Source organism: Thermobia domestica, chromosome 7 (genome assembly GCF_964235325.1).
Source record: "Thermobia domestica chromosome 7, izTheDome1.hap1.1, whole genome shotgun sequence".
Lineage (NCBI taxonomy): Eukaryota > Metazoa > Arthropoda > Insecta > Zygentoma > Lepismatidae > Thermobia > Thermobia domestica.
Window position 1 is genome coordinate 260964797 of NC_137460.1, and position 24879 is coordinate 260989675.

General features: G+C 34.9%; 1 protein-coding gene across 7 annotated transcripts in view; it reads right to left on the reverse strand.

Annotated features, from left to right (window-relative positions):
- LOC145690862 (uncharacterized) overlaps positions 1-22829 on the reverse strand; it is a 72502-nt gene extending 49673 nt beyond the window's left edge. The window contains exons 1-3 of one of the 7 annotated variants that reach the window (XM_081766247.1): positions 22511-22805; positions 8061-8621; positions 5717-6334 (exon numbers count right to left, since the gene is read on the reverse strand). In XM_081766247.1, the coding sequence (XP_081622373.1) occupies positions 5717-6177 (461 nt within the window). In that variant the 5' untranslated portion in view covers positions 6178-6334; positions 8061-8621; positions 22511-22805. Of the gene's footprint in view, positions 1-5716; positions 6335-8060; positions 8622-22510 lie in introns of those variants that run through there. The other 6 variants (XM_081766246.1, XM_081766248.1, XM_081766251.1 and 3 more) reach the window with 6 other exon arrangements.
- Between the last annotated feature and the right edge of the window lie 2050 nt (positions 22830-24879).

The following is a 24879-nucleotide window of genomic DNA, read 5'->3' on the forward strand; positions in this document are numbered from 1 at the left end:
ATTTAATTCCATCTCTAGAAGTAAGTTTCTCAATAGTTCGAGGTTTTAAGAAGTCAAGAAAAATAGAGATGCATAAATCGTGTAGCAGGAAACAAGAAATGATAAGTTTATTGGAAAGTTGCTAATTAAAATAAGTTTAAATTAAAAGAATTTTCATTACTCCCGAGTGGTTGGCAAAGGTCGGAAGATGAAAGCCGGCAATTCAACTATGATTTTATCTCGCTGCTAATTAAGCAATATATTCTTCAATGAAGTTATGTTGATTCATCCTGTGACTTAAGAGTATTAAACATTACATAAACAGGAGCTTCAATACAATAACATTAACTTTCTATATGACAGAAATGCTATCCATGACTTAAGGATACCATCCGAAAATGCCTTAACGTTTGGCCTCTCCATAAGTGTTGAAGTATAAAGGACCTATTTCCATACAAAATTACATAAAACTGTTGTTAGTACTACTCAAACATAAAATGGAACTCTACAGTAATAAATACCAAACCTGTGGTAACACATATTTTATTTAGTTACAAAATTTACCTTTCAATTCGTTATATTTAAATTATTTACACAATCAGATAATGAAGAAAATTTGATGAAAGATTTTTTCTAAACAATTACTTATTAGTGTGAGATAAATTTTTGGTTTACGTCCCACATATTCTATGTACGCTAAAACCGACGACGTTAATTAGAACTAAAAGGAATCGTGTAATGGAAGAATGGGAGGATACCATAAGAACACACCCACATAATGCTTGTCTATTTCAAGACCCGCTTAACTCATGATGGGATCATAATCAATATGTTGGTACGTTTCCTCAGCTTGTGATATCACTGAATAAGAGTAACAATGTCCCTTGCAAATATATTCATGGGCAAAATTTTAGCGTTCTTTGTATACTGGTTTAGAAGTTACAAGGGCGTATGAAGATTAATAGTGAACCCTACATGAAAGTTGTCTTCATTCTTGGACTCCTGAGGTTGAGTCTCACTCCTATAATAGCCCGAAATCAGACCGAGGTAGCACATACGGAAAGTTACTCCAATTGAATAGTAGAAAATGCTGCCGAAGGAGACCTCAAGATTTGAATGCATATACACTAAATAAAAATAAAATCTGTTAGTTCAATATCCCATGATTATCCCATTTAGGACAAGGGAGACGGATAATTAAGGTAACGGAATGATGATTGAAAAATTGGTAGAATGATAATATGGGAGGAACCGGGAGAACCGAGAAAAATCACGGATATAATGTTTACTACAAATTTACTTGGCCAGGGATCGAACCACAAATTTCACGCAGTAGAGGTAAGCGCTCTACCACTGAGTCACCATGAGCCTCATTTAGAGCATACAATACGAGGCAAAAGTACCTTGTAAGACTAGAATGTCTGGCGGGAGTGGCATTTCTTGGATTGGAGTAGGAGGTAGAACCGTATCTTTTACTCTCGTTTTTATTATGGGGCACTCTTGAAGTATGTCATCATTGATAAACTTTCAAAATCCTTAGTACGATGGCATAATGTAACATATCGTTCACCGCAAAAATATTTAATGATATTTCCATCTTATCTTTGACTGTTTAATAGTTATTACCTCCATAATACATTTATTACCCTATAATTTTTTTTTATAAACTTACAGTGCACCTTGCCTTCATATTGTATACTGTAAAGACATTTAAAACTCGTTTGTTACACTGTAGCTTAATATTTCAAATTGTTTTGTATGTATATTTTAGATAATGCTCGCAAAGTCGTGTCTACATATAACTAGAACTCATTTTCTGTTACTCTATCTTGATTATTTCTTCTACCTTCTTTCGAGGTACTCTTGAATTTACAATTATCTTAAGAAATGACTTATCTGTTGTTGTTATTTAGTCTTATAAATTTTAATCTTATTAATTCTTTTTCAGTTTCGTGATCAAATGTCAGCTACATATGCGAATTTCATATAATCTATTAATCCATCTTGTTTAAATAGATAATCTTCATAGCTACTATTACAAATGGTTATGTGCGTTCAACTAATACTTTCTGCCCTAATTCGCCTGCTCAGACTTAATTTTTCAATCCCCTTCCCCACTACATTTATTGAAACTGAACCGTCAAAAGAACATAAATAAAAGGCAATTCAACCCAACATCAGCTTACTTCCTAACCGTTAGCATGTTTTTTCTTACATTTCGATAAGCATTAGTTTTCTTCTTTCCTTTCTACTGGTACCAAAATCTCAAGGTTAATCTTAGAACATAAGAAACTATTCTCTGGATTTATCCGCTCCGGGTATGGAACCTTGCTACGTTTTGAGATGCTGCTGAGCATCTTTCTCGTTAAAATTCTTGCCTCTTTTCTTAATTTTAGGCTTTTTCACGTAATACTTTATCTTCAGGTTTCTCAAAATGGGTTTAATGAATCCATGTGTCATCTTTATCTGCTTTGAAAGCGAGTATGGTTTGTCTTCTTTTTGCACGATTCGTTTCGTGGATTTTGATACTTTGTCAGTATGTGATGAGATGTTGGTTAATGAAAGTTTTCATTGTAATATGCTTGTAACCTGCATGGAACAGATGCTAATTGTGAAATCTGATACACGAAACTTTTGCGCTAATTTTGACAATTGCAATTGAAACATAGGATTTAGTTCTTTGAAATGTAAGGTCCTGTGAGATAACTCGCAAGCAATACCAAGCACATTTCTTTGTTTTTGTAGAACAAACTATATCAGTATGCTTCCTACGATGGTTTTGCACAAGTGGAAAATTCCACCAATGCTTCGTAGTTTGGTTTTTGGGAGCATCTTACCCGTTATGGTGATGTCTTATGTATCATGTACATAATTTGCTCTATTGGTACAGAAATTTCTTGCTTTAAAGTAGAAATTTGTCACGCTGATATGATTCAGTCGTGTTCTACATTCTGGTATTAGAATCTACGAAGTAGATTAAGTGGTAGAGCGTTGGCTTTGCATTCGGGAGGTCGCGGGTTCGAATCCCCTTGCCGACCATCCTGACTGAGGTTTTCCAGGGTTTCTCTCAGTCGTACCAGGCAAATGCCGGGATGGTACCTACTAAACAGGCCCTGGCCGATACCTTCCCAAATCCTTTTCATTGTTATTGTTGTTGTATATCCAGTGTAAAATGGCCTCTGAGCTGTATCTGGTGATTGTTAAATAAATAAAATCATCTGCAATTCTTCCATGTCAGATGACAATAAAAATTCGTTTAGAAAGATCTGCGCCACTGTAGCTTTAGATTCCAACCAAAGTAAATATTTAGCAAATTCCTCTAATTGTATTTGCAAAAATCTAGAACTAAGTAATTTCTACTATATCTTGCTTCATCCTACGACCTTCTTTCGAGATAGACATTTCAACTGACGATTTTCTTTATTTTCTCAATATTTTCAACTAATCATAAATACTTTTTCTACTTTATGAACAAGTGTCAAATATCTATACGTATCTTCAAGTAATCTTTTAATCCATCTTGTTAACACAGATGATCCTCATAACTACTATTACAAATAGGTATATGCACTCAACTAACACTTTGTCATAAATCGCCTAAAAGACTCCCACATTCCCTCAGCAGGCACTATATACTGTTATTTAATTGAGCAATACTCTTCATAGGTTATTTTGGTCTAAAATGGAAGCAGTACAGGGGCTTAGACTCTAAAAGCCTTGGAAGTTTGAAAATAAGGACCACTCAAATATATATGCAGGGTGTTAATGAACAATACCGACAAATTGTAAGAAGTGATTCCTCACATAAAAATAGACCTATGGCGAAAAGTGCATAGTTTCAGAACTAGAGCTGTCCAAAATCGCGAGAAAGCTAAATTTCAGGAGGCCTTATTTCGAATTTGAGAAATTATGAATGGTGGTCCTTATCAGCGTATAGGAAATAACGCATAAACAATCCAAAAGTGCATATTTCATTAATGCTCAATGTTTGTACAGAGCATTTCGTGCAGGGTCAAATTCCCAGACATGCGATCAAACTAATTTCGAGATACTCTCACATTATGTTCGGCCCAAAGTGGGCAAACGATAAGCCTTGACAGTAGTGAACACGAAAATATTTGGCGCGATATCGGACGTGTTAAGGATCGTCAGGAGAACGGTCCTTTGTACTCGAGGAAACGCATGCTGTGATCTTTTCTTTCACGCTTTTAAGTGAAGAAAACGTGAAATATACCGTGACGAAATACATAACATGTTATTCCGAACACTAAAACAAAAAACATGGAGCTCCCGGTTCCTAACACTCCCGCTTTCCCTCCGAAGCATTACATGTCTATTGTTCAAGGTTTACCTCTTGCTACTTAGAACCCTCCTTCAAATCAGGGTATATCTGTAAACTCTATTGAGAGCATATCTGAGAATCACACCCTGTAGGATTACCCACTACAACTATTGACAATTGATGAAATATGCACTTTTAGATTGTGTATACGTGGCTTCCCTTACGGTGATAAGAACCACCATCCAGTTTCTGAAATTCGACATACGGCCTATTGAAATTTAGCTTTTTTGCGATTTTGGAGACGTAACTCTGAAACTATGCACTTCTCCCCACAGGTTCATACGAACTTTTCCTCTTATTTTGATGTGAGAAATCACCTCTTACAGTTTGTCTGTATGTGGGTGGTAAATAATGTATCTCCCCAACACTTTTCCTTGTTTGTTGATATATATATATATATATATATATATATATATATATATATATATATATATATATCCCGAAACCCTTCGTTGTGGGATGGACGGCTAATTTTACGGATCCTTTAAAATATAAAATTGGGATCCCCTAAAAATAAAATTTATAGAAAGCTTCTTTTATTGATTTGTGGGGCATCCAAGATTCGGTTTCGCCACTACTTTATTGAAGAATCTTATTTGAACGTCTTTTCGTGTATACTGAATTATGCTATCCAATCTTTCATACTGCTGTTACATTTTTCACACGCTTTACGCAAAGGAATACTACATGGAAGTATATTTTTCTTCGTTCTCCATATTTTCTACCACATTGTAAACCCTTGTCTTTCTTTTTATGCTTTATAGATGTACGAAAATAATTTATACAAGGCTTTGAACCAGTTACAAGTTTCTCAGCTTAGAAATTAGTATGATATCAATATCCTGTTTTACGTTAAAAACAATAATCTGATGAATCCCTGGCAGGTAACTACACTTACTTTTCATAGAATGAAAATATAACTGTAATCGATGCATGTGCCTGTGAAGAATGCCGTCAAATACCTCTTTCTTTATCCTATTCATGAATTTCAAGTAGAACACACTTAATACATAGTAACATTCTTAGCAACGGATTTTCATTTGATATGAACATTTGTAATGTACTACTCGTGTATTACCTTAAAAATGTTTATTTTCCTGCTCCTACAGGTAGTACAAATCTGTCTCCTACACATCATTATACAGACCTTACGGCTCTGAAGTGTATTACCTCATATTTTTCTTTTATGAATTGTTTCAGGAGTAAAAAGAAACAAATTATCTATCTTATGAACCACTTCAAACACAGTACATTCCATTCTAAATTACTCTATTCTTTCTATGGCTGAAAGCATCTCAACAGTCGTAAAAAAGTTATAGACAATGTTGGTTATTTACGTTACCTAAAGAAGATATACCTGCATACACATATACGAATTATAAAGATATGTATTACCTTTGATATGGACCAGGATTTATAAAAGATGCTTCTTCTTCCGCTATATTACTTGGAGATAATTTCGACGGTTCAAGGCAGATGTTATTTCCGTCCGCATTCACTTCATTACAGAAACTAGTTGCATGTATGTCATTTTCGACTTCTAGCTCTGACTTTACAAAGTAGACAGTCTCGGAAATCGAAGTACCACCTTCGACTTCCGCTTTCTCTACTAAACATACTGACTCAGGAGTTGGAGCAAATGTGTCTTTGACTTCAAGTTCCAGATTTTCTTCAGGGGTTTCACTTGCTTCCGAACTTTCTTCTGTACATACTTCCAACTTTGACAGTTCGAGTTCTGTGAATGACATATGCTCAACTTTCACTGACTCGTCAACATAACAGCCGATATCTTCGGTTTTGATCAAAATTTCGGACATGAAAGAATCTGTATTGTTGTTATCATAATGATTTTCCATTGTAATCTTAATTATAATCAGTATACTGTATAGTATGTAAATATCAACATTTTGGCAAGTTACTTAAATCTTCGTCCTAAAGTTTAGAATAAGATATCGGAAGCTGAAAATGGTCCAGGTGCTCATCTTAAGCTTATGAAAGACATATTATTAAAATCTGTAAAAGAAAAATAAATTTATAATCTACTTATACTGTACTATAAATTTCCGAATACACAAGTGTAAAATTTAAATTAAATATTTATTGGAACACTTACGTTCACAAATGTACATATTAAGTTTCAATACTTCTTATTTCTTATTTTTACGAGTATTTACTGTAAGGTAAAGAGTCAGATTTGGTATTCTGTTTTGAAAAACTATATAGACAACACTACCATCACAACTAGTAATTTCAAAGAAGAAAATAAACGTTCATTCCAATCTTTGAAAACAGAGTGTTACTATAAGAAAGTGCATTTTACTGGAATAAAAATTATATATCATCCTCTACTTTTAAGCAAAACCATAATTCAAAGCATTGTTTACTATGTCTCTACTATATTGTCATTTTACGAATGAACCAAAGAATTAAGTGTATAATATTATATGCAGTGGAATAAAAATCTAGGATAAATTAAATTAAAGGAGAATGAAATATCCCTATATATGATGCAAGCGAGACTGAAGATGTCACAAACGATAACTCGTTTCCCACGGCCATTTTCAAATCCACCATTTTGGATTGAATTTGAAAATTTAAATTGGAAATGGATGGTGCGACACATCTAGCACTAAGATTACATATATAATTGTAATTTGACTATCTAACGGTTTCTGGCATTTTCAATGCTTTTTCGTTATTTTTCGTTTTACGATCATTAATTGAAGGTGGCCTTCACAAAAAACAGAACGCATAGATTATAGTAATGGAGAGTTAACAAGGTGTGCGATTCATCGCAGATGATTTCAACCACTGCTATCCTAAAAGTAATTCTATCTCACCGAGAACAATTGATACATTCTTAACCGAATTCAGGAATATACGAACTGATGAAGAGAGGGCTCGAACAGTTATACCTAAACCGATTCAGAAATAACAACAATAAATCAGAAATAATCTAGAGGGTGGGCTGTAAGTCGCTTACCACCGCTTGTAAAATCCGTGTTCGTGGAAAATAGTGAACCAGAACCATGTAGTAACATAGTAGGCCGAGGGAGAAGTCCAAGATGGCGGCCTCCTTGAAAGCCGCCATCTTGAATTCACGTCATGATTTTTAAATGGAAACATGGTCATGGTCATTAGGCTAGAATTTAAAGACAAACACAATGGTGAAATCGGTTCGTTAATATCCTAATTTGTTCAGAAGTTACAGGCATTTGAAATTGCTAATTTTAGCTGTCACGCATGGCGGAGCACGTGCTCTTCGTGGCCCAAATCCTGAGTTATGCACAAGGTAAATCGTTCAACCCAATTGTCCATGACCCTCACAAGAGTTTTTGGTGAAATATCGCCACAGGCTGCAAATATGCGTTCTTCCAGGTGTTCAAGATCTCGGATCTTTTGGCGTGTATATTTGCCTTCAGACGACCCTACAGATAAAAATCCAAGGTCGTTAGATCTGGTGATCGTGCTGCCTATTCAATGGGACCACGGCGCCCAATCCAAAGTCCAGGAAATTGTTCATCCAGATAGTTACGGACCGGTAACCCGTAATGCGGAGGGGCACTATCCTGCTGGAAAAAGAGTGGAAATGTGTCCTCCTCGGAAAATATGAAGGGAGGACGAGATCCCTGAATATATCCAAATACCGTTCAGCAATGAGGACACCAGGAATGATGAATGGACCAATTAGCTTGTTGCCCCATAGACCACACCACATCATTAATTTGCCTGTACCTACCATTTTATAAGGGTCAACCCACTGAGGATTTGTCTGGGACCAATAGCGACAGTTATGCTTATTCACTTCCCGAGTCACATAAAAATTGGCCTCATCAGAAAATAAAATTTGTGTGTGGAATCCGTTTACAACTGTGCAAGGGCCCAGTCGCAAAATTCCACACGACGATCAGGGTCATCTTCAGATAGATGATGTTGAAGTTGCAATTTGTTCGGATGCCACTTGCTTTTCTGTAAGATACGTCTGATGGATGTACGGCTGATACCACATCCCATGGAGAGACGACGGTTACTGCGGTGTGGTGATGTAGCAAATGATGCTAGCACTGCTACTGATGTGGCTTGATCTGTTTCGATCGTAGGTCTTCCACACCTGGGTTTATCTGCTAAGGAACCAGTATCCATGAACTTTTGGATAAGGTGGGCGACACTGTTATGGGACAGAGGATGCAGGTCTGGGTGCCTGGCATTGAATTCAGCTTCTAGAGCCCTTGCACTCCTTCCTCCCCATGCCCTGATCAACTCCATCCTCTCTGCTGTCGTTTGCGGCATAATTATTCACCTGCAAGAACAGAAACAGTACGGTAAAATTAGCAATTTGAAATGTCTGCACCGTTTGAACACATTAAGATATCAACAAACCGATTTCACAATTGTGCTTCTCTTTAAATTGTAGCCAAAATTGGTGTGCCGCATGACCATACTCCCACTTAAAAATCTTGTCGTGAATTCAAGATGGTGGCTTTCAAGATGGCGGCTATCTTGGTCACCATCACAATCTGACTTCCCGCTCGGCCTACTGTGTTACTACATGGTTGCTGTTCAGTATTTTCCACAAACACGCAAAGGTGTGGTAAGGGACTTCTGGCCTATCCTGTATAAGAGAATGAGATGGTAAATTTATATATTTAAGTCTACTCTAGTAAAAAGATACAACTACTCTAGTCGTAAGTACTGAGTTGTAATTTTAAGAATGTTTTGTAAAAGCAAACAAAATGCTTCAAAGATTTCTAATCATGAGAGTTTGCCTGATATCGGAAACTACATCTTTAGTTTTCAACAGCTAAAGTCTATCTATCGGAACGTACTTGCTTTAACTTTTTGAAACAACTATCACATCCTACAATGCGTTTCGGGATTAGATGTTGGGATAAGAATGAAGATAAAATGAATGGCCAAGTTATATAATATACAATAAATGTACATGACCTCCCAATAGACATACTTTGCAGTTGCCAACCGACAGTAACACAGTGTAATTCAAGGGTAAGTAGATAAAAAAGGAATGTCACAAAACTGCATTTTTTAGAAAACTGCGATTTAATATTGAAAACCGCATTAGAAGAATAGGGTTACACCTTTTGTCCCTTTTTACATGAACGTTTTTATATCTACTTATACATGGCATATACAGTCAGATAGTACCAAGGGTCACCAATAGATAGGACAAAGCACCCGAAAAACACATACATGGACATTCCTTGTTTTCCCCCTTACCTTCAATTTTATTACATAATGGACGAAAAGTCTTAGAATAATTAAATAAAATAAAAAAATGCGACAAACAGTAACGAAATGATCCAACACAAGTTATATGGGAAGGAAAGATGTTACTGATTATAAAGCTTTTCCGCCGGCCATTTTGAAATCCATAATCATGGGTTCCACTTCAAAATTTCAATTTGGAAAGAGAATTCTAGTACTAAACTCGCTCACTAATTAACATATGTAGACGTATTTTGTATATTACGAACAGTTTTTATATTTTCAATGCTTTTCCATTATTTTTCGTTTCAGGTTCACTATTTGGATGGTTTTCACAGAATACTAAACGCATAGATTTTTGTGATGTCGGGTAAGCTAGGTGTGTCATCGCAGACCTATTCCACCCTAAAAGAATCATATCTCTAACAATACAGTTGATACACTCCTATTTGAATTATGGAATACGGAAGCTGTTAAATACAGGCTTCGAACGGGAACATCTAGATCGGCTACAGACGAAACCACAACAATACATTACATTCTGAATAACATGAAATATAATATCGATTGAGAAGATGATCAGAGCCTAGAGACATAAATGCTTAAAGAATATTAAGCAAGACGGAGAAGCAGGTGTGTAAATTATTTAATACGGACGAAACCTGGTACGACAGCAACACAAAGACAAAGAAATTCCGAAATACTAACATCAAATCAGCTGACCAAGCTTACAGAAAGTGTTTCACCCTCAAGCATCAGGATACCTTATGGAAAGGAACGGAGGTGCGTTAACGACTCTCACCATGGCTGAAAGTCGCTTTACTAGAGCTGACTTCGTTTTCTAAAGTACAAGCAGAAGTGATTATCATGGAAATTAAATGCAGGAAAATATGATTCCTGTAAATCTGCCGAATATAGCACCAAATTCTGTTGTTATTGATACGATCCCATCCACCTAGTACGAGAAAGAAATGCTATGAAGTAAAGCACTAAAACAGAAATTGTAAAGTGATCAGAAATAAGGGTATTGATTGCTTTCCACGATGGAACAAATTTGAAATAATTGATATGAGAAGTAATGTTGCACTCGATATAAAACATTCATACAGAATAGACCTTATCGCTAAAGAAGCACAACAAGAAGGTTTTCGTTATCTTTCTTGTCACTGCGAGTTTTATGGAATTAATTTTGTGTAGAGTATGGTTAAGACTCATGTTGCTTCCGAAAAGAAAGTATTTACATCGTACGCTACATTAAAGTGCACTGTCAGTAAGTTGAAATCACGTCGAATGCAGAACCATCTTTCATCACGCAACTTTCCGAGTCAAGAAAGCGTTTAAGACTACAGTTTTGTACTGTTTATCGCAAAATTATTCTGGAATAAAACATCGGAGGTCTAAAGTGAGGAAATTTAGTGAAACAATTTTCACTAATTACAGCGCCATCTATCACGAATTGAACAAAAGTGTGTCAACTAAAATTTACTTATTTCTTCCCGAAAGCTCCGAATCTGAAGTAAAAAGCGCGGTTCCTTTTAAAGTTTCAAAGTTGCTTTTACGCCACTCCCAGGATGCTAGGAGGGCTATTTTTATCACAAGTGAGTTTCCTTTTACAAACGAACATCTTCCTGTCTGTCACCTATTTCTGTTGATATTTTGCAATCCTACGTTATCCCGTGAACTTGATCCATCTGTGCAAACCATGACACGAAATCCGTAGGTTCTACTCAGAACTAGTAAGTGTATCTAGGGTTAAAATTTAAATTATCTTCCTTTTGCTTGTTGAAAAATTAGAAGTTAAAGTTTGATTTACTTTCGGAGACAAAAATTCACATTAAGGACTTTCAACTCCAGTTATATGTCACTATTTCTGGAAAGTCGTCTAGCCGGAGTACCCGGGCAGAAAACCCATCCTATTTTTTGAAGTACTTTTGATTTTTTAAGCATTTGAAATCGGGAAACTTTGTGCTTTTAATGGGTTTACGTGGTCTTGATGAGCCATTTTACTGAAACACTATTTGCCTTTATACACGTTTTATCAAATATCAAAATCTGTGGTGTAATAGAGTAAAAAACGCAGCTTTGTAGTTTTCGTAACGGGTCATTTGAGGACAAATATAACTTTGTGTCTGCAAATATTGTTGCATTACTATTGACAAAATAAATGCTTTCTTGTTATCCTATGTAATAAATTGTTTTACTCAATAGTTTAATTAATACTTGTGACATTACTGCTTTCAGGCTGTATTTTTGTTTTGCGAAATGTCATTTGTATACATTCGTTATGTGTCCCTAGGCCATTTCTTGAGGTTACAGCCAGTCTTTCTCAAATATGGAATAATTTACTAACGTAATTTTGTCTTTGAATTGTCGTCGGGAAACTGCTATTTTCTTTGGAATACTTTCCGTCAAAGAAATATGAAAATCGTATGATGTAATAGACCATACTTGGATTTGCTACAGGGTTGTTTTCTATTTTTCATTCTTGGGACTATTGCAATTAAGTACTTCAACAGTTGGAAGCCCTGCGCCACCAGAGAGAAATTGCTCGTAGTGAACACTTATGATAGATCGGCATGAGTGTTTGAGTTAGCTTGTGCTGTAAAAGGCAGAAATCCTTACATGGCATGTGAAGTTTTCAATATCATTCTGATAAATTTGTGTCTACTGTTCTTCGTAAGACAGATAAGATATATAAAGAATCAAAATGTAATTACAGTGTCAATGTAGGAATATAAATATTATTGTGTTGTGCCATACTCTGGTTTTCTTTAAGTTGTTGGTTTAATAAATTCCTTTATATATATCTCAAGAACTCTTTATCAATCATTACCATTTGGTGAAAATGTACAAGGTCAAAGGTTAAGAAGCAAGCTCCTTTAGGAGCCGACACTCAAACCGAAAATAATAGAAATTCGTCATTTCCGATTTTAACGTTGATCGCTATAAAGAAAATACGGTAAAAGAAATATGATATTGTGCAATCGGTTACATACCCCAAAAATTCATTTCCCTTTAAGTCTCAACTAGCGTTACGCGTGGTAGAAATTCATTAGAACTTCAGGTTTCAACTTTCAGTTATATAAGGAAAGAAGATAACAGGTTCTTTACCATTTGTTCCTTAATCCCTATTCAAACCGAAATTGTAACAAATCAAGTACTTCCAATTTTAATGTCGATAGCCTTAGAATAAAAATTGTACTAGATAGCCACAAACGAATTTCTGTACTCGAAGGTTCAGATATCTGTAGTCTCTCTATTGAAAACGGAAATAGCACGAATCACCACTTCCGCTTTTAACGTAGATCATTGTACAGTGAAATTAGTAAAAAAAAAAAAAATGGATTTTCTGCTATTAATTAGGAGTCAAATAACTATATTCATCAAATAAATATATTCAATCTAAGCTCTACTCTCTCTCTATTATAATCAGAATTGGAATAATATATTACCACTTTCGGTAAAAAAGCAATTAACAAAATATCGCACTAACAAACAAACAAAACTCCTTCACGTGCTGCACAAGTAACACTTACATGTTTTTAAGGTAAGAGGGTATAATTGTGCACAAGTTATGAATTTGTATGCTCCGTAAACGTACCTTCTGCTCGGAACAATAGCGTAACGTATGTCACACTGTTGTGACGTCGCCTACACATTTGATATTCTGATGGGTGTATATTCTGTTTTTTTTTTATTTTTGTTTTCTGCCACTAAAATCTGGTAAGGAATTTTGTTTTTAAGCATATTACGCTAAAATTTACGATTCTTTCATTTGCAATAAAGCAGAAATATAAAAAAAGCAATAATTTCTTAATATTAGACATAAATGACAAGTAAAGCCCTAGGTCAATGTAGAGTCGTGTAAATGTTCAAATGTAATTATCCCAATATGCCTTTGAACACTGAATTTAAATGAATGTTATGTTATCGGGAATAATGTAATCGGTATTTGCGTACGGAATTTTTTGGATATGCAACCTAGTGAAAGGAAACATGCGAAGTAATTCCGTCTGGTTGACAGACGTTGTATTTCTTACTGGTTCTTGAAAATGCATTTTTAAGAACTCTACAATTTTTTGCGCTTGTAAAATTTCACTTCTTTCATATGATAATTATTACATTTTCGCATATTAACTGACGACTAGTTTCAGTACATACTTATTGGGAGAATATTGTGTGCAGGTCTTGTTTCCTTCCAGAGACATGCGAAATTAACAAGCAACATTTTGAAGAGTTCGAGTATATTATAAAATAATAAAGGATAATGAAGAAGGATATGATGAATTTAAAAGATGGAATGATATAATAGGAGAATGGATGAGAGCAAAATTACTACAGTAAGACGAAAACGAGCGATCATGAATAAAGACATTTAAGAAAACAGTGGACTGAGAAAAGAAGAAATAGGGAAAATTTGAAAAGAAAACAGTGGACTGAGAAAAGAAGAAATAGGGAAAATTTGAAAAGAAAACAGTGGACAGAAAAAACAAGAAAACTTACAGGGAAAACTAGAACAAAATACCGATAAATAATGTGACACTAATTACTCTTCCTCTTAATTGTAATCCGCAGGAAGAACCATTATTTTCTCAAGACAACAAGAACAATATTGAAATAGTTAATAAAAGCAAACTAAGAACACAATAATGTCATAAAACAAGAAGAAATAAGTTTAAAACAAGAACTAAATATTTAGAAACATGTAAAACAATCAGAAAAATTGGAAATCATCATCCAATAAAATATATCGGAACACGATCAAACCGCTTTAGCTAAAGGAAAGCACACAAGTGAAAGGTATTGGAGGTATTTGTGGCAAAAAAATGCATGGATTATGAAGTACAAGGAATTATGAAAAGAATTAATCAATATATATGATATACGGAAGCTTGTAGATTGACTCATGGTGATTTCTGATGAAGTAATGGTCAGGAATCGATCATTCCACACTAAGAAACGTACTATCATAGTACATTTGTTACACCTTTGTCTGATTTTATTATATTTATACCTAAAGGCATTATTATTAAGTAGTCTGGGTTTTGGCAGTTCGGGGAAATTTATTTATTTTTCTTATATTTTAAGGTTTGGCCCTGGAAATGTTTCTTTCATGTTTCTCAATATTCAGCTTTCTCTTTTAACTCCTAATATTTTGTTCTATTCCTGAAATTATCTATCAGTTGTATTCTTCCTACTCTTTGATGGTGCATGAAAAAAACTTATTTGCTCTCACGACACCATTCTCGACCTTAACGTCATTCGGACAGAATATTGCGTATCTTCCTGATACTATCTCACGTTTTCCTGACCTTCTCCCTGCACTCAAACCCACTATGTTCACTTTACATTTATCCATTTCCACTTTTAAATTTTCAAGTTTATCTGCAGGTAGTAAAATTACTATGTTTCAAGAGAGATTGACTCCTTATTCCGAGAGTCAGTCGTTCCCCATCTAAGTTGTCCAGCTAAGACGTTGTTCGCTTTATCTCGCGAGGAAGCATAGGCTGGGTTTTTTCCTTCGCGTAGGCCGTCAACCGACCTCTCCAGTACTTTAGAAAGTTAAAGATATGGACTATTTAATTCTTTAACTTACTGCTATCGGAGTTCCGAAAAAACGTATAACGATTGGTTAACGATATCATAAATAAACTTCCCCGTGAGATGCATATATCCACTAGTAATTTTGTGGTTTAGGAAATCGTATCAATGAAAGATCAAGCAAACTTGGTAGGGGATGTAATCAGGTTTTGCTCAAGTGAGCCAGGCACGAAAAAACCCGGTGTTTGTTTTCGGATTGGACCCACCTGAGAAAAAACCGACTTAAAACCCATCTGGGTTTTCGAGCTTTTTCTTAGTATATTATAGGTACAACTAAGGTAATCACATTGAAAGTGGATTTTGTCAGATCTTGGACTTTCTTTGAGCAAATTAGACGTTTTCACATTAAGGTGTACAACAATATTCAACTAAAGACCTTTGCAAAGTTCTGAATAAACTGAATAAAAAAAAAAAAAAAACTTACCTTACCTTAGCCTGAGATAATTATACAACAAATTACTGTATGAAATATGCTTATAGCCTATTTGAAGTAAAATATTCAATTTTACATTTTAGAAAATACTTTCCGTGAACAGTGTGCTGGCCAACTCGGCGACACCGAGGGACGTTATTCCTTATACGTGTAACGGGTTTAAGGCCATAGGTGTCGGTACTACAAATAAATACTAGTCGGTACTACAATAGTGCATTCGTAAAATTATTAGTATTATTTTTATTTAGTTTGATGGTAACAAGCATTCTTCAGTAAACTTTGTTTTCCAGCAATAACAGTTTAATTTAGTTATTTATTGCTACTCTTCGGATAAGAATTCTGTAGATTCAACACCAGCAATAGCCTAAAAAATCATGTCAAATTTAAGAATCTTAATGCTCAGAGTTCTGAAAACTACGTAACGCTTACTATTTCAAGTGCCGAATTGAAATTTACGTACTACTGGAAATCTCGATATACAGTAAAAAAAAGCTCGAAAAAAAAAAGTCTTGCAACAACTGCTCAAGAAATTCCCGTAATTGAACGCACAAAGTATCGATAGTAAACTTGAACATGAAAACCATTTACTTTACGCTGGAAAATATGTATGTCGTATAAGACATTTGAAACAATTATTTTATAAATATGAATTATATTTTTGTTTTAAATTAATATATTTGATGTTCATATTTGGCGAACATCACTGAGGCAGTAACGTAACTTGATTTTTTTTGGGGGTGGGGGCAAGCATTAATAAGTATATTTTGGCCCTTCTTCCTACTTTTCTCTTACTCTTTATGAATCCCCGGAGCCTGTGGGCCGTTAGTTACGTCCCTGGGTCCGTTCCATACATCAGAAATGAATTAAGGGAACAATATTGACAAATCTTAAAGCCATACGAATAAATAGTATTCCGAAGGTCATTAATAGTAGATATTTTTTATTGAAATGGGGCATGCCTCATTTTGTTTTATTTACCTTTTGTGTGCTGTTTTGTTTATGTAATGTAGTAAACCTGTTTTGATGCTTCATTTATAAACTCATGATCGTATCGTATATGGAGTACGAAAATTTTGTCTTAAAGGGGGCCCTCCTCGAACGGCGGGGATTTCCTTGGAGAAAGTTGCCCCCTGCCCCCACAAGTTACGGCCCTGCACTAGGGATACTGGAATGATTAGGTCTACAATTGTTCGTAAGTCTGCCTGTATCGTACATACTACAGGGTACTACTTCCGGTCTTTTAAGTTTAAATTTCCCGGGTAGAAGCACAAGACACTAAATTTTTGTGTATAGATTTTGGCGGCATACCAACGTAAAATTTCAAAATGGCTGTTATTTTTTCAAAATAGCAGGTATTCACGCTACAAAGCAGACTTTTCGGTCTTTTAGTTTGAAATTTTCAAAGTAAGAGCACGATACACACTAAGTTAGCTGTATACATTTTGGCGGCGATCCAACGTAAAAGTTTAAAATGGAGGGAATTTTAAAAAAGCAGTGAATACAAAATTGTTACAAGTTGTGACGATGATAATCTTGAATTATAAATCACATTTTAACGATTTTACCCCAAAGACATTGAAATATTTCGAAAAAAAAAACTATTAAACCCGAAAAACGCATATGGGCCCAGGTGGGTTGGGCTCTTTCAATAAATCCCGGGTTTTATTCAAACCCTGGAATTAATACCTAGATCAAGCTTGTAGAGACCATGGTATTGCGTATAAAAACTTTTAAGGTACCAAATGCGAAGAATAGAATACACGGGGAACTGTAAGATAAATAATTTGGTCGCTCTGTTAGCAATGTCGAGTGTATTACTGAAAGACTAGCACAATTACGAATTACTTCAGCGAGACTACTAGTGAAAGTCTAGCAACATTAGGAGTTACTTTAGTTATGAATAGTAAAATGAAAATGAACTGAGGAGTATCGAAAATACCTCTAACAGAAAATTAAGGGAAAAGTTGTATCAAATTTAGTAGAAGTTTGGAGTTGTAATAAATGAGCTACACCCAATGAGTTCTATACTTAAGCAGCAACAACTCTCGAAGTGTTTGTGGGGAGTACGAAATGGTAGTGGAAGTGCTGAAATAACAATGAGCTTTAATTCAATTAATCAATTAACTTAAGAACATAAACGTCACAATTAAATGATTGAAGCAGTAATGCTCTCTTAGATACTGTCTACTAAGTCGCAGTAAATAAAAAGCCATCACCGATGGCGACATTAAATGTTTAACACATAAAATGCAGTCAAGAACTTCAGTAGAGTGTTTATGAACTACTTTTCATACCTCCATAGAAAAATTAAAGTGCTTAGTAAATTCAGAGTTCTCAAGGATGTAAGTACTTACTGGATATGTTCTTTGAAACAGAGTCATGCTGACTACGTTTTCGAATCATAAAGTGGTGTTGCACTCAAACGACTTTTTCTATATATATACAGCGTGAAGAGCAAAGCATAAAGTCAGAATATAACGCGGATAGAAGTCAAAGCTTAGAGCTTCTGTATGCTTATGATTTCTGAAGCTCATGTATAATATCCATACTTTGCAAAATGCAATGATTTTCTTACGTACAAACACTAAACTATCGGTATATATAGGTTTGACAGACATTCCGGTTTTCAATGGAAGAATTAACTGTCCCGAAACAGGTTTTCGAGTCGCCTGTTTGTTTGAGTTTTCCTTCTTCAGATTGAAAAAATCAACTTGCAAGAAGTAGTATTTGTCACCTGAAAACGGAAGGTTTTCGGAAGATTTGTTGGCGAATTAATTTTACTAAACAAACAGCAGGGAGTTTGAAATCATTTCCATTCATCCCTCCTACGGGTAGTTTAACTTCCAAATGAAAAAAGGATTTCAAAAAATATTCTGGAGGGGGCATATCCTATGTAATTTTTTTCTTGAATATCATTTTCAATAGAAAAGAACGTACTTTTCTCTGTCACTGCTTTAACTACTAGTTATTTTATACTTCATTGTTGGAACTTCAATCAACAATGCGATACTACTCTCAGTCGCTGAATTTTAACCGCATTTAAACTGTCTGTTTCGTCCTGTCTATCGTCTTCTTAAGCACAATTTCTGCTGAGAACTGAGTTCTCTTTAATATAGTTTCCCATACGGGGATAAATATTTCTAAAGAAACTGTGCACAAATTAAATAATTTCGGATCTATAATGTTTTCTTTATCTGATAAAATTATCAGTAATTTGCAGGCTAATATTCCATAACGACTTACTCTAGCACAAGAAGTGACAGTTAAACACATGAAGGTATGTTTAACTTTCATATTGAATTTTGTTTCCTACCAAATTTGGAAGAGCCTGCTAAAGTCTTTCAAGAGATTGAGTTTTCCTTTATTGTTCTGTATCTAGCGTAAATGTATTTTGCTTGCTAAATTATAAATTTGTGTTTCTGTGTTCTAATAGTGTTTCTGACACAGATGACGACGCAACAAAGAAAAAATATATCTTCAATCGTAAATGGAAGGGTGTGCTGTAACTGGTACATTATTGAGGACTTGTTAAACTAACAAATCGGATTAAGGGACGCCATACAGGTCTTCTTATATTAACTTTTTCATTCTCTGTACATCTCTTGTAGGACTTCATTTGTATTAACTACGTACAGAATGAACTGAAAAGCTGTGAACAGTAACCGGGGAAAAGACAGGAAATTAACTGATTTTGACGAAATGAGTTGAAAAGCAAATCTTATATATAATTTCAAACTGGTGTCCCGGTTTTTCGTTTATAGTTCATTTTCGAAGAAGAATTTAATTTATCAGAGCAGTCTAGGAATGAGTTGTTTGAAACAGACAACATGTTACCAAGAACTCACTCCCAGACTACTTCGGAGAATAGAAACATCTTTGACAACTGTTTCCCAAACTACTCCAGGAATCGTTTGAGATAAATCAGTTCTCAAACAACAGTGATTTATAATTTCTAGAAAAATTGCATTAAAAAACAAACCTGAAATCTTTAAATGAGCTCTAAGCTCTGACTTCTATTCGCTTCTAAACTAACCTAATCTAAACTAATATTCAAACATGACATAAAATTCTCAGCTAAAAGTTACAACAGTAAAAAGATGTAAAAAATGTACAAAGCTTATTTCCGAAAGTACATGGAGCGCTGCTCTAATGATACAGAGATCCACAATGGCATAAAAATAAAAAGATATTGCTCCGCAAATAACAAACCATTAGCAAATTTTCGACGCCACAGGGACCATGAAAAATGCAAGATAAGGTTTCCTGAAGATAAGATTTTATTACAAAATTTCGTTTTAGAATTCCGCATAAGAAAAAGAAAAATTAAAACAACAAAAAACTAATAACGTCTACTCTTGCCATAGGTGGGAAATAAGGTTTCGAGCCCACCCATCAGAAGTTTTCTCTAACTCGATTAAACCGCTCAATGTTGCAAAACAATAACAATCTTTGAATCTAATATAAACCTATTTGAGAAATGAGGAATTCAAGCTCTTAGATCCCATCTCTGTACATATACAAAAGCATTATCTTCACTAAGACTAATTGGCATTCCTTTACAGTTACATCTTGTGTGCATCATTCACATAATAAAAGGCAAGCTACGGATGTTTGTCTCGCAATAAGATTATAGCTCAATTAGAAATAGTGTGTACTCTATGTGTACAAGATTGTATAATCACTTACCCAACATTTTAAAAATATTAAGAACATAAAGGTGTTTAAGAATGAGGTGTTCAAACTTCTTCTAGATAAAGCTTATTATAGCGTTTCTGAATATCTAGAGTGTAACTCTTAAAATATGTATACATTTAGGTGTATTCTTTGCTCCTATTATTTTGCTATCGATTGTAACTCAATTTTCTATTAGTGTTTTATTTTTTTTACTACTATCTTTGTCTGTTATTTGATGTATTATTTTTAGACGTGTCCCATGTGGCAAGGTTCTAGATTACAAGTCCCCCTTCCCTGGATGCGGGTCAGTGATATACATGATGCAGAAGAGCCGAAAAACTGTATTATTAGATGACCAGAAGAAAATAATACACTTTTTCGGATCTTCCGGGTCACCTATATCACTGATCCGTAACTCCCTAACCTACTACCTCCTCCCGTGACAACGACACAATATTCTGTAAATGTATAGCAGGACAACCTTTGACTATCTCAAAAAACCTAAAGTATTATTATTTTACAAAAAGTTAAATACTTCTTCAAAACATAGGGGGGACAAAGCCTCTAACCCCCCGACAATAAATATCTGCAGACAGTCAAAACAAGGACTCTACTTTAAAGCCCCAAATAAATAATAATAAAAAAAAAGTATCGATAGTGCAAAGCAGTACCAAAACTGTGAACAAATGAATTTCAAACAGCACCGATTAAAAATATAGAGAGGACATTCATCTAGAACCTTCCCGTCCTATGTGCTTAGTCTTTTGCAACATTTATGTACAGAAAGGATAAAACTAAACTAAACTAAACAATATTTAGCAGCAAACCGTTAAACGGCTGTTCAATCTCATTTACTAACTGTACACTTACCATGATACACAAATTGTAGTTCGCTCTTCCACGAATTTGACAACCAGCGCATAAACCTAACCCACTGACATACTGACTACATGGAGCTACGAACAGCTGACATCACAAAAGCAAACTACCCAATGACTGCACATTAAGGTCAGACACCTAGTGGAAAAAATAGCCACTGCCACCAGTTCATTTCACAATAAACTTCGTTCACCTCTGGCGCATGGGATCCCGGGTTAAAACACTCCACCCGACAAATGAACTATGTGGTGGACAAATACCGTGTGCGTGGGTTTCCTCGGGGTTCTCTCGCTTCCCCCACTTTCTTTATTCCACCGTTTCTTCATTCCTCATCTTCACTGTCTCCTTTAGCCTAGCTGGCATAAGCGTGGGACGTAAAGCTCAAAATTTTGTTGAATTTATTTCTTTCTTTTTTTTTTCTTTTTTTTTTTACTACTGCTACAAACAGTTTTAGCAAGTGATTGAACATGGAACAACATGTTCCAGTCACTGTCCTTGTCAAAGTAAAATCATACCGGGAAAATCTTCAACATTTCAACCACATTTCATTCAACAATTGAACTCTGTTTATACATTAAATTATCGTAAATAATTTGTGTCGTATTTTAACGTTTTGATAGTTGCGTACAAACATTTTAAAAATATTTTCTTTATCAGGAAATGCAATTCTCTCAGAAATTATTTAAGTTGAATTAATGAATGCTGATTGACTTTACGAAGCTTAAGTACAAATACAACCCATGCATGCACACTATAAAACTGAAACTGCTCAAAGCACGTTCTACTTTCTGCTATTAGGCCCCTGGAAAGCGTTTATATAATTGAAATGAAATCTTTGAGTTTTACGTCCCACGGTTATGCCGGTTAGGCTAAAGGAGACGGTGATTATGAGAGATGAGTGAAATGGTGGAATGAAGAAAGTGGGAGGAAACGGGAGAACCCCGAGAAAACCCACGAGCACGGTGTTTGTCCACCACAAAGTTCACTTGGCGGGGGCTGGGATCGAACCCGGGACCCCAAGCACCAGAGGTGAACGCTCTACCACTGAGCCACCGCGCCCCCCGTTTATATAATTGAGTCAGTGCAGGAGCGCAGGAGGATGATGCGGGCGGAGATGAGTCGGTAAGTCATAGTCACGTCAGCGACGGTGGGTAAACCCAAAAGCGAGGAAAGTGCAAATATACCTTAGAAGGCATAAAGCATGGCTTGCATTTAGCACAGCTCTGTGACACTTCTACACTACCTTCACACAGCATTTCACTAGTTAAATGTCTTCTTCATAATAGAGTATGAAGTTGTAAAAATACAGTAAAGCGCACAACAAAACTTTATTAAACTATACGTAAGAAGTAAGATATCAATATATTTTGATTACTTACAGAATCCTATTATGAAATCAGGTAACACATTTATTTCTTCTGTAAATTTTATGAGTTTAAGCATCCATGAATTGGGATAGCAATCTGGAGTCATTACCAGGACATGTCTATAAGAGCCTTTTGTACATTATCTTCCAATCTCTTAAGGAACAAATAATAATATATGATTAATAAACATCTGAAAATGCAACTCACATATTAAATGTAGTTGATGACGGATTCATTATTGATCATAACGAAACATCAACATAATTCTTCTTCTTCTTCTTCTTAAATTTACTGTGAAAACAGTAACTTTGTCAATAGTTCGTAACTGCCCTCCGGAATTTTAGTTCGTTTTCTTCTAGAAATATTTGAACATTCAAATTAAAATCAATACCAACGCTTTATTCTGCTTCGATTTTTTTTTTTTAACAAAAAGCAGAATTTACTTTTTTACTTTGGGCTATAACAATTTTAAAATAAAACACAACTAATGAAACGTGTTTAAAGGTAATCAATCTATCGTTACTAGTCTATGTCTAAGTCTGCCGTACGTCCCGTAGAAAACGGGACAGTACAGTTTTGGATACGAATGTCCCACGTGTAGTGATGGGTAAATTCCCGGGAAGATATTTTTCGGGAATATTCCCTGGGAAAATTCCCGGGAAGATTCCCAAAATGGGAATTTATGTTCAATCAGAAAGAAAATTGCATTCTATTACTATATTATGATTTCAAAGTTGAATTAATTTTTATATCACAGCATATTATTACTGTTGTCCACAGAGGATTCTTTAAAATGTATATTCTGAACGATACTGTGTTACTTTATTAACACTTTATTATATTTAGAGAGTAAGCATAAATATATATTTATTTATAATATGTTCTATCAATTAAATATGTGTGAAAAAATTATATGTAACAGTTTAAATTTATATGTAAGTGGATTTGATCTACTTGACTCTATTACTGATATTATGAACACATTAAATTTATAAATGTTACAAACCAATTAGATTGGGTAAATGCTAGAAGACACATGTCACCAATTTATCAACATTTGCGCATACATATTTATGTTCAGAAAATTTGCAAGATACTTACTTATCTTTATATTTTAGCACGTAACATTGCCATACACTACCTTTCATTCTACCTATTTCTCGAAATTCCATACGTTAATTCACATGCAAAAGAAGTCCGAGTACCTCTTCAGAAATTCGAGTCAGAGGGAGGAGACAGACCGACGTCTATTAGTAATGGTGGTTCAGGGTTTATTAATAGTACTTCATCTCTATTTCTACATAATTCTAATTTACTTTACAAAATGGTTCCTTTTCATCATTTGTAAATTAGTACTTTGCTAATTTTGGCTGTTCTTTAGCATTGGGGGGGGGGACAGCTTTTGCACATACATTTTTGCGATATTCTATTCCGATGCGGTTGTTTTATGGTTTCATACTTTAAATTACGTTACCAACATTAAATTCAGACAACATAGCAGAGCGAGCGTTAGCGAATGAAGGCAGGTTAGAGCCCCACATGGCACGTTGTTTTCTATCTTCGTTACCAACAATTCACTTTCTTTTCTCACATAAATCACTTGCACTTACCTTTCCGTTTTGTATAAATCCCCTACTGCCTTAAAAAATATATGTTCGATACTTTCTTGACTACTTGAACATCACTATCAACTCATTTCTTCCGTAAATCATCCTATTTTTTGCTAGTTTTTGCCTCCAATACTAAACAATTACCCTACTTTTTAGTTCAAATGGGAATGGAACTTAAAAAATCATATTATTAGTTACATAAAGTACCGTCAAATAATTTTAAATTTTTTAACTAAAAAATTCTTTAAAACCTAGAAGTAAATCATAATATATTAAAATAAAGTAATTAGTCATATGGTTCTTATAATTTGGAAGATAAAGTAAAGAAAAGGAAATAAATTCCTTCCCGGGAATTTATAGGCCAGGGAAAAAACCCAGGAATATTCCCATTTTTAAATTCCTTCCCACCGGGAATATTCCTACTGCCCATCACTATACCCACGTCACCGCAAATTCAGTCGGGACAGGCAAATGCCCCGTATTTTGGTCCCGTCCTATTCCTACTCTCAATATCAGCTTATCAAAAAGTAAAAATCCCCCCCCCAAAAGTCATTGGCTGGAAACCCTGTTATTAGTGAATGAACAATAAACTATTACATGCATGAACGTCCGCAGGGACGACGGGGCCAGGACCCCTGCAATTTCTTGTATGTAGTTTTCAGGCCTCAGCAATAGTATTTGAGGCTACAGGAAACAAAGGCGAAATGTATTTTTTTTCTTCGATCTGAGAAATTGACTGTTACACTTTGAAACTGCAGACTACTTAAAGTA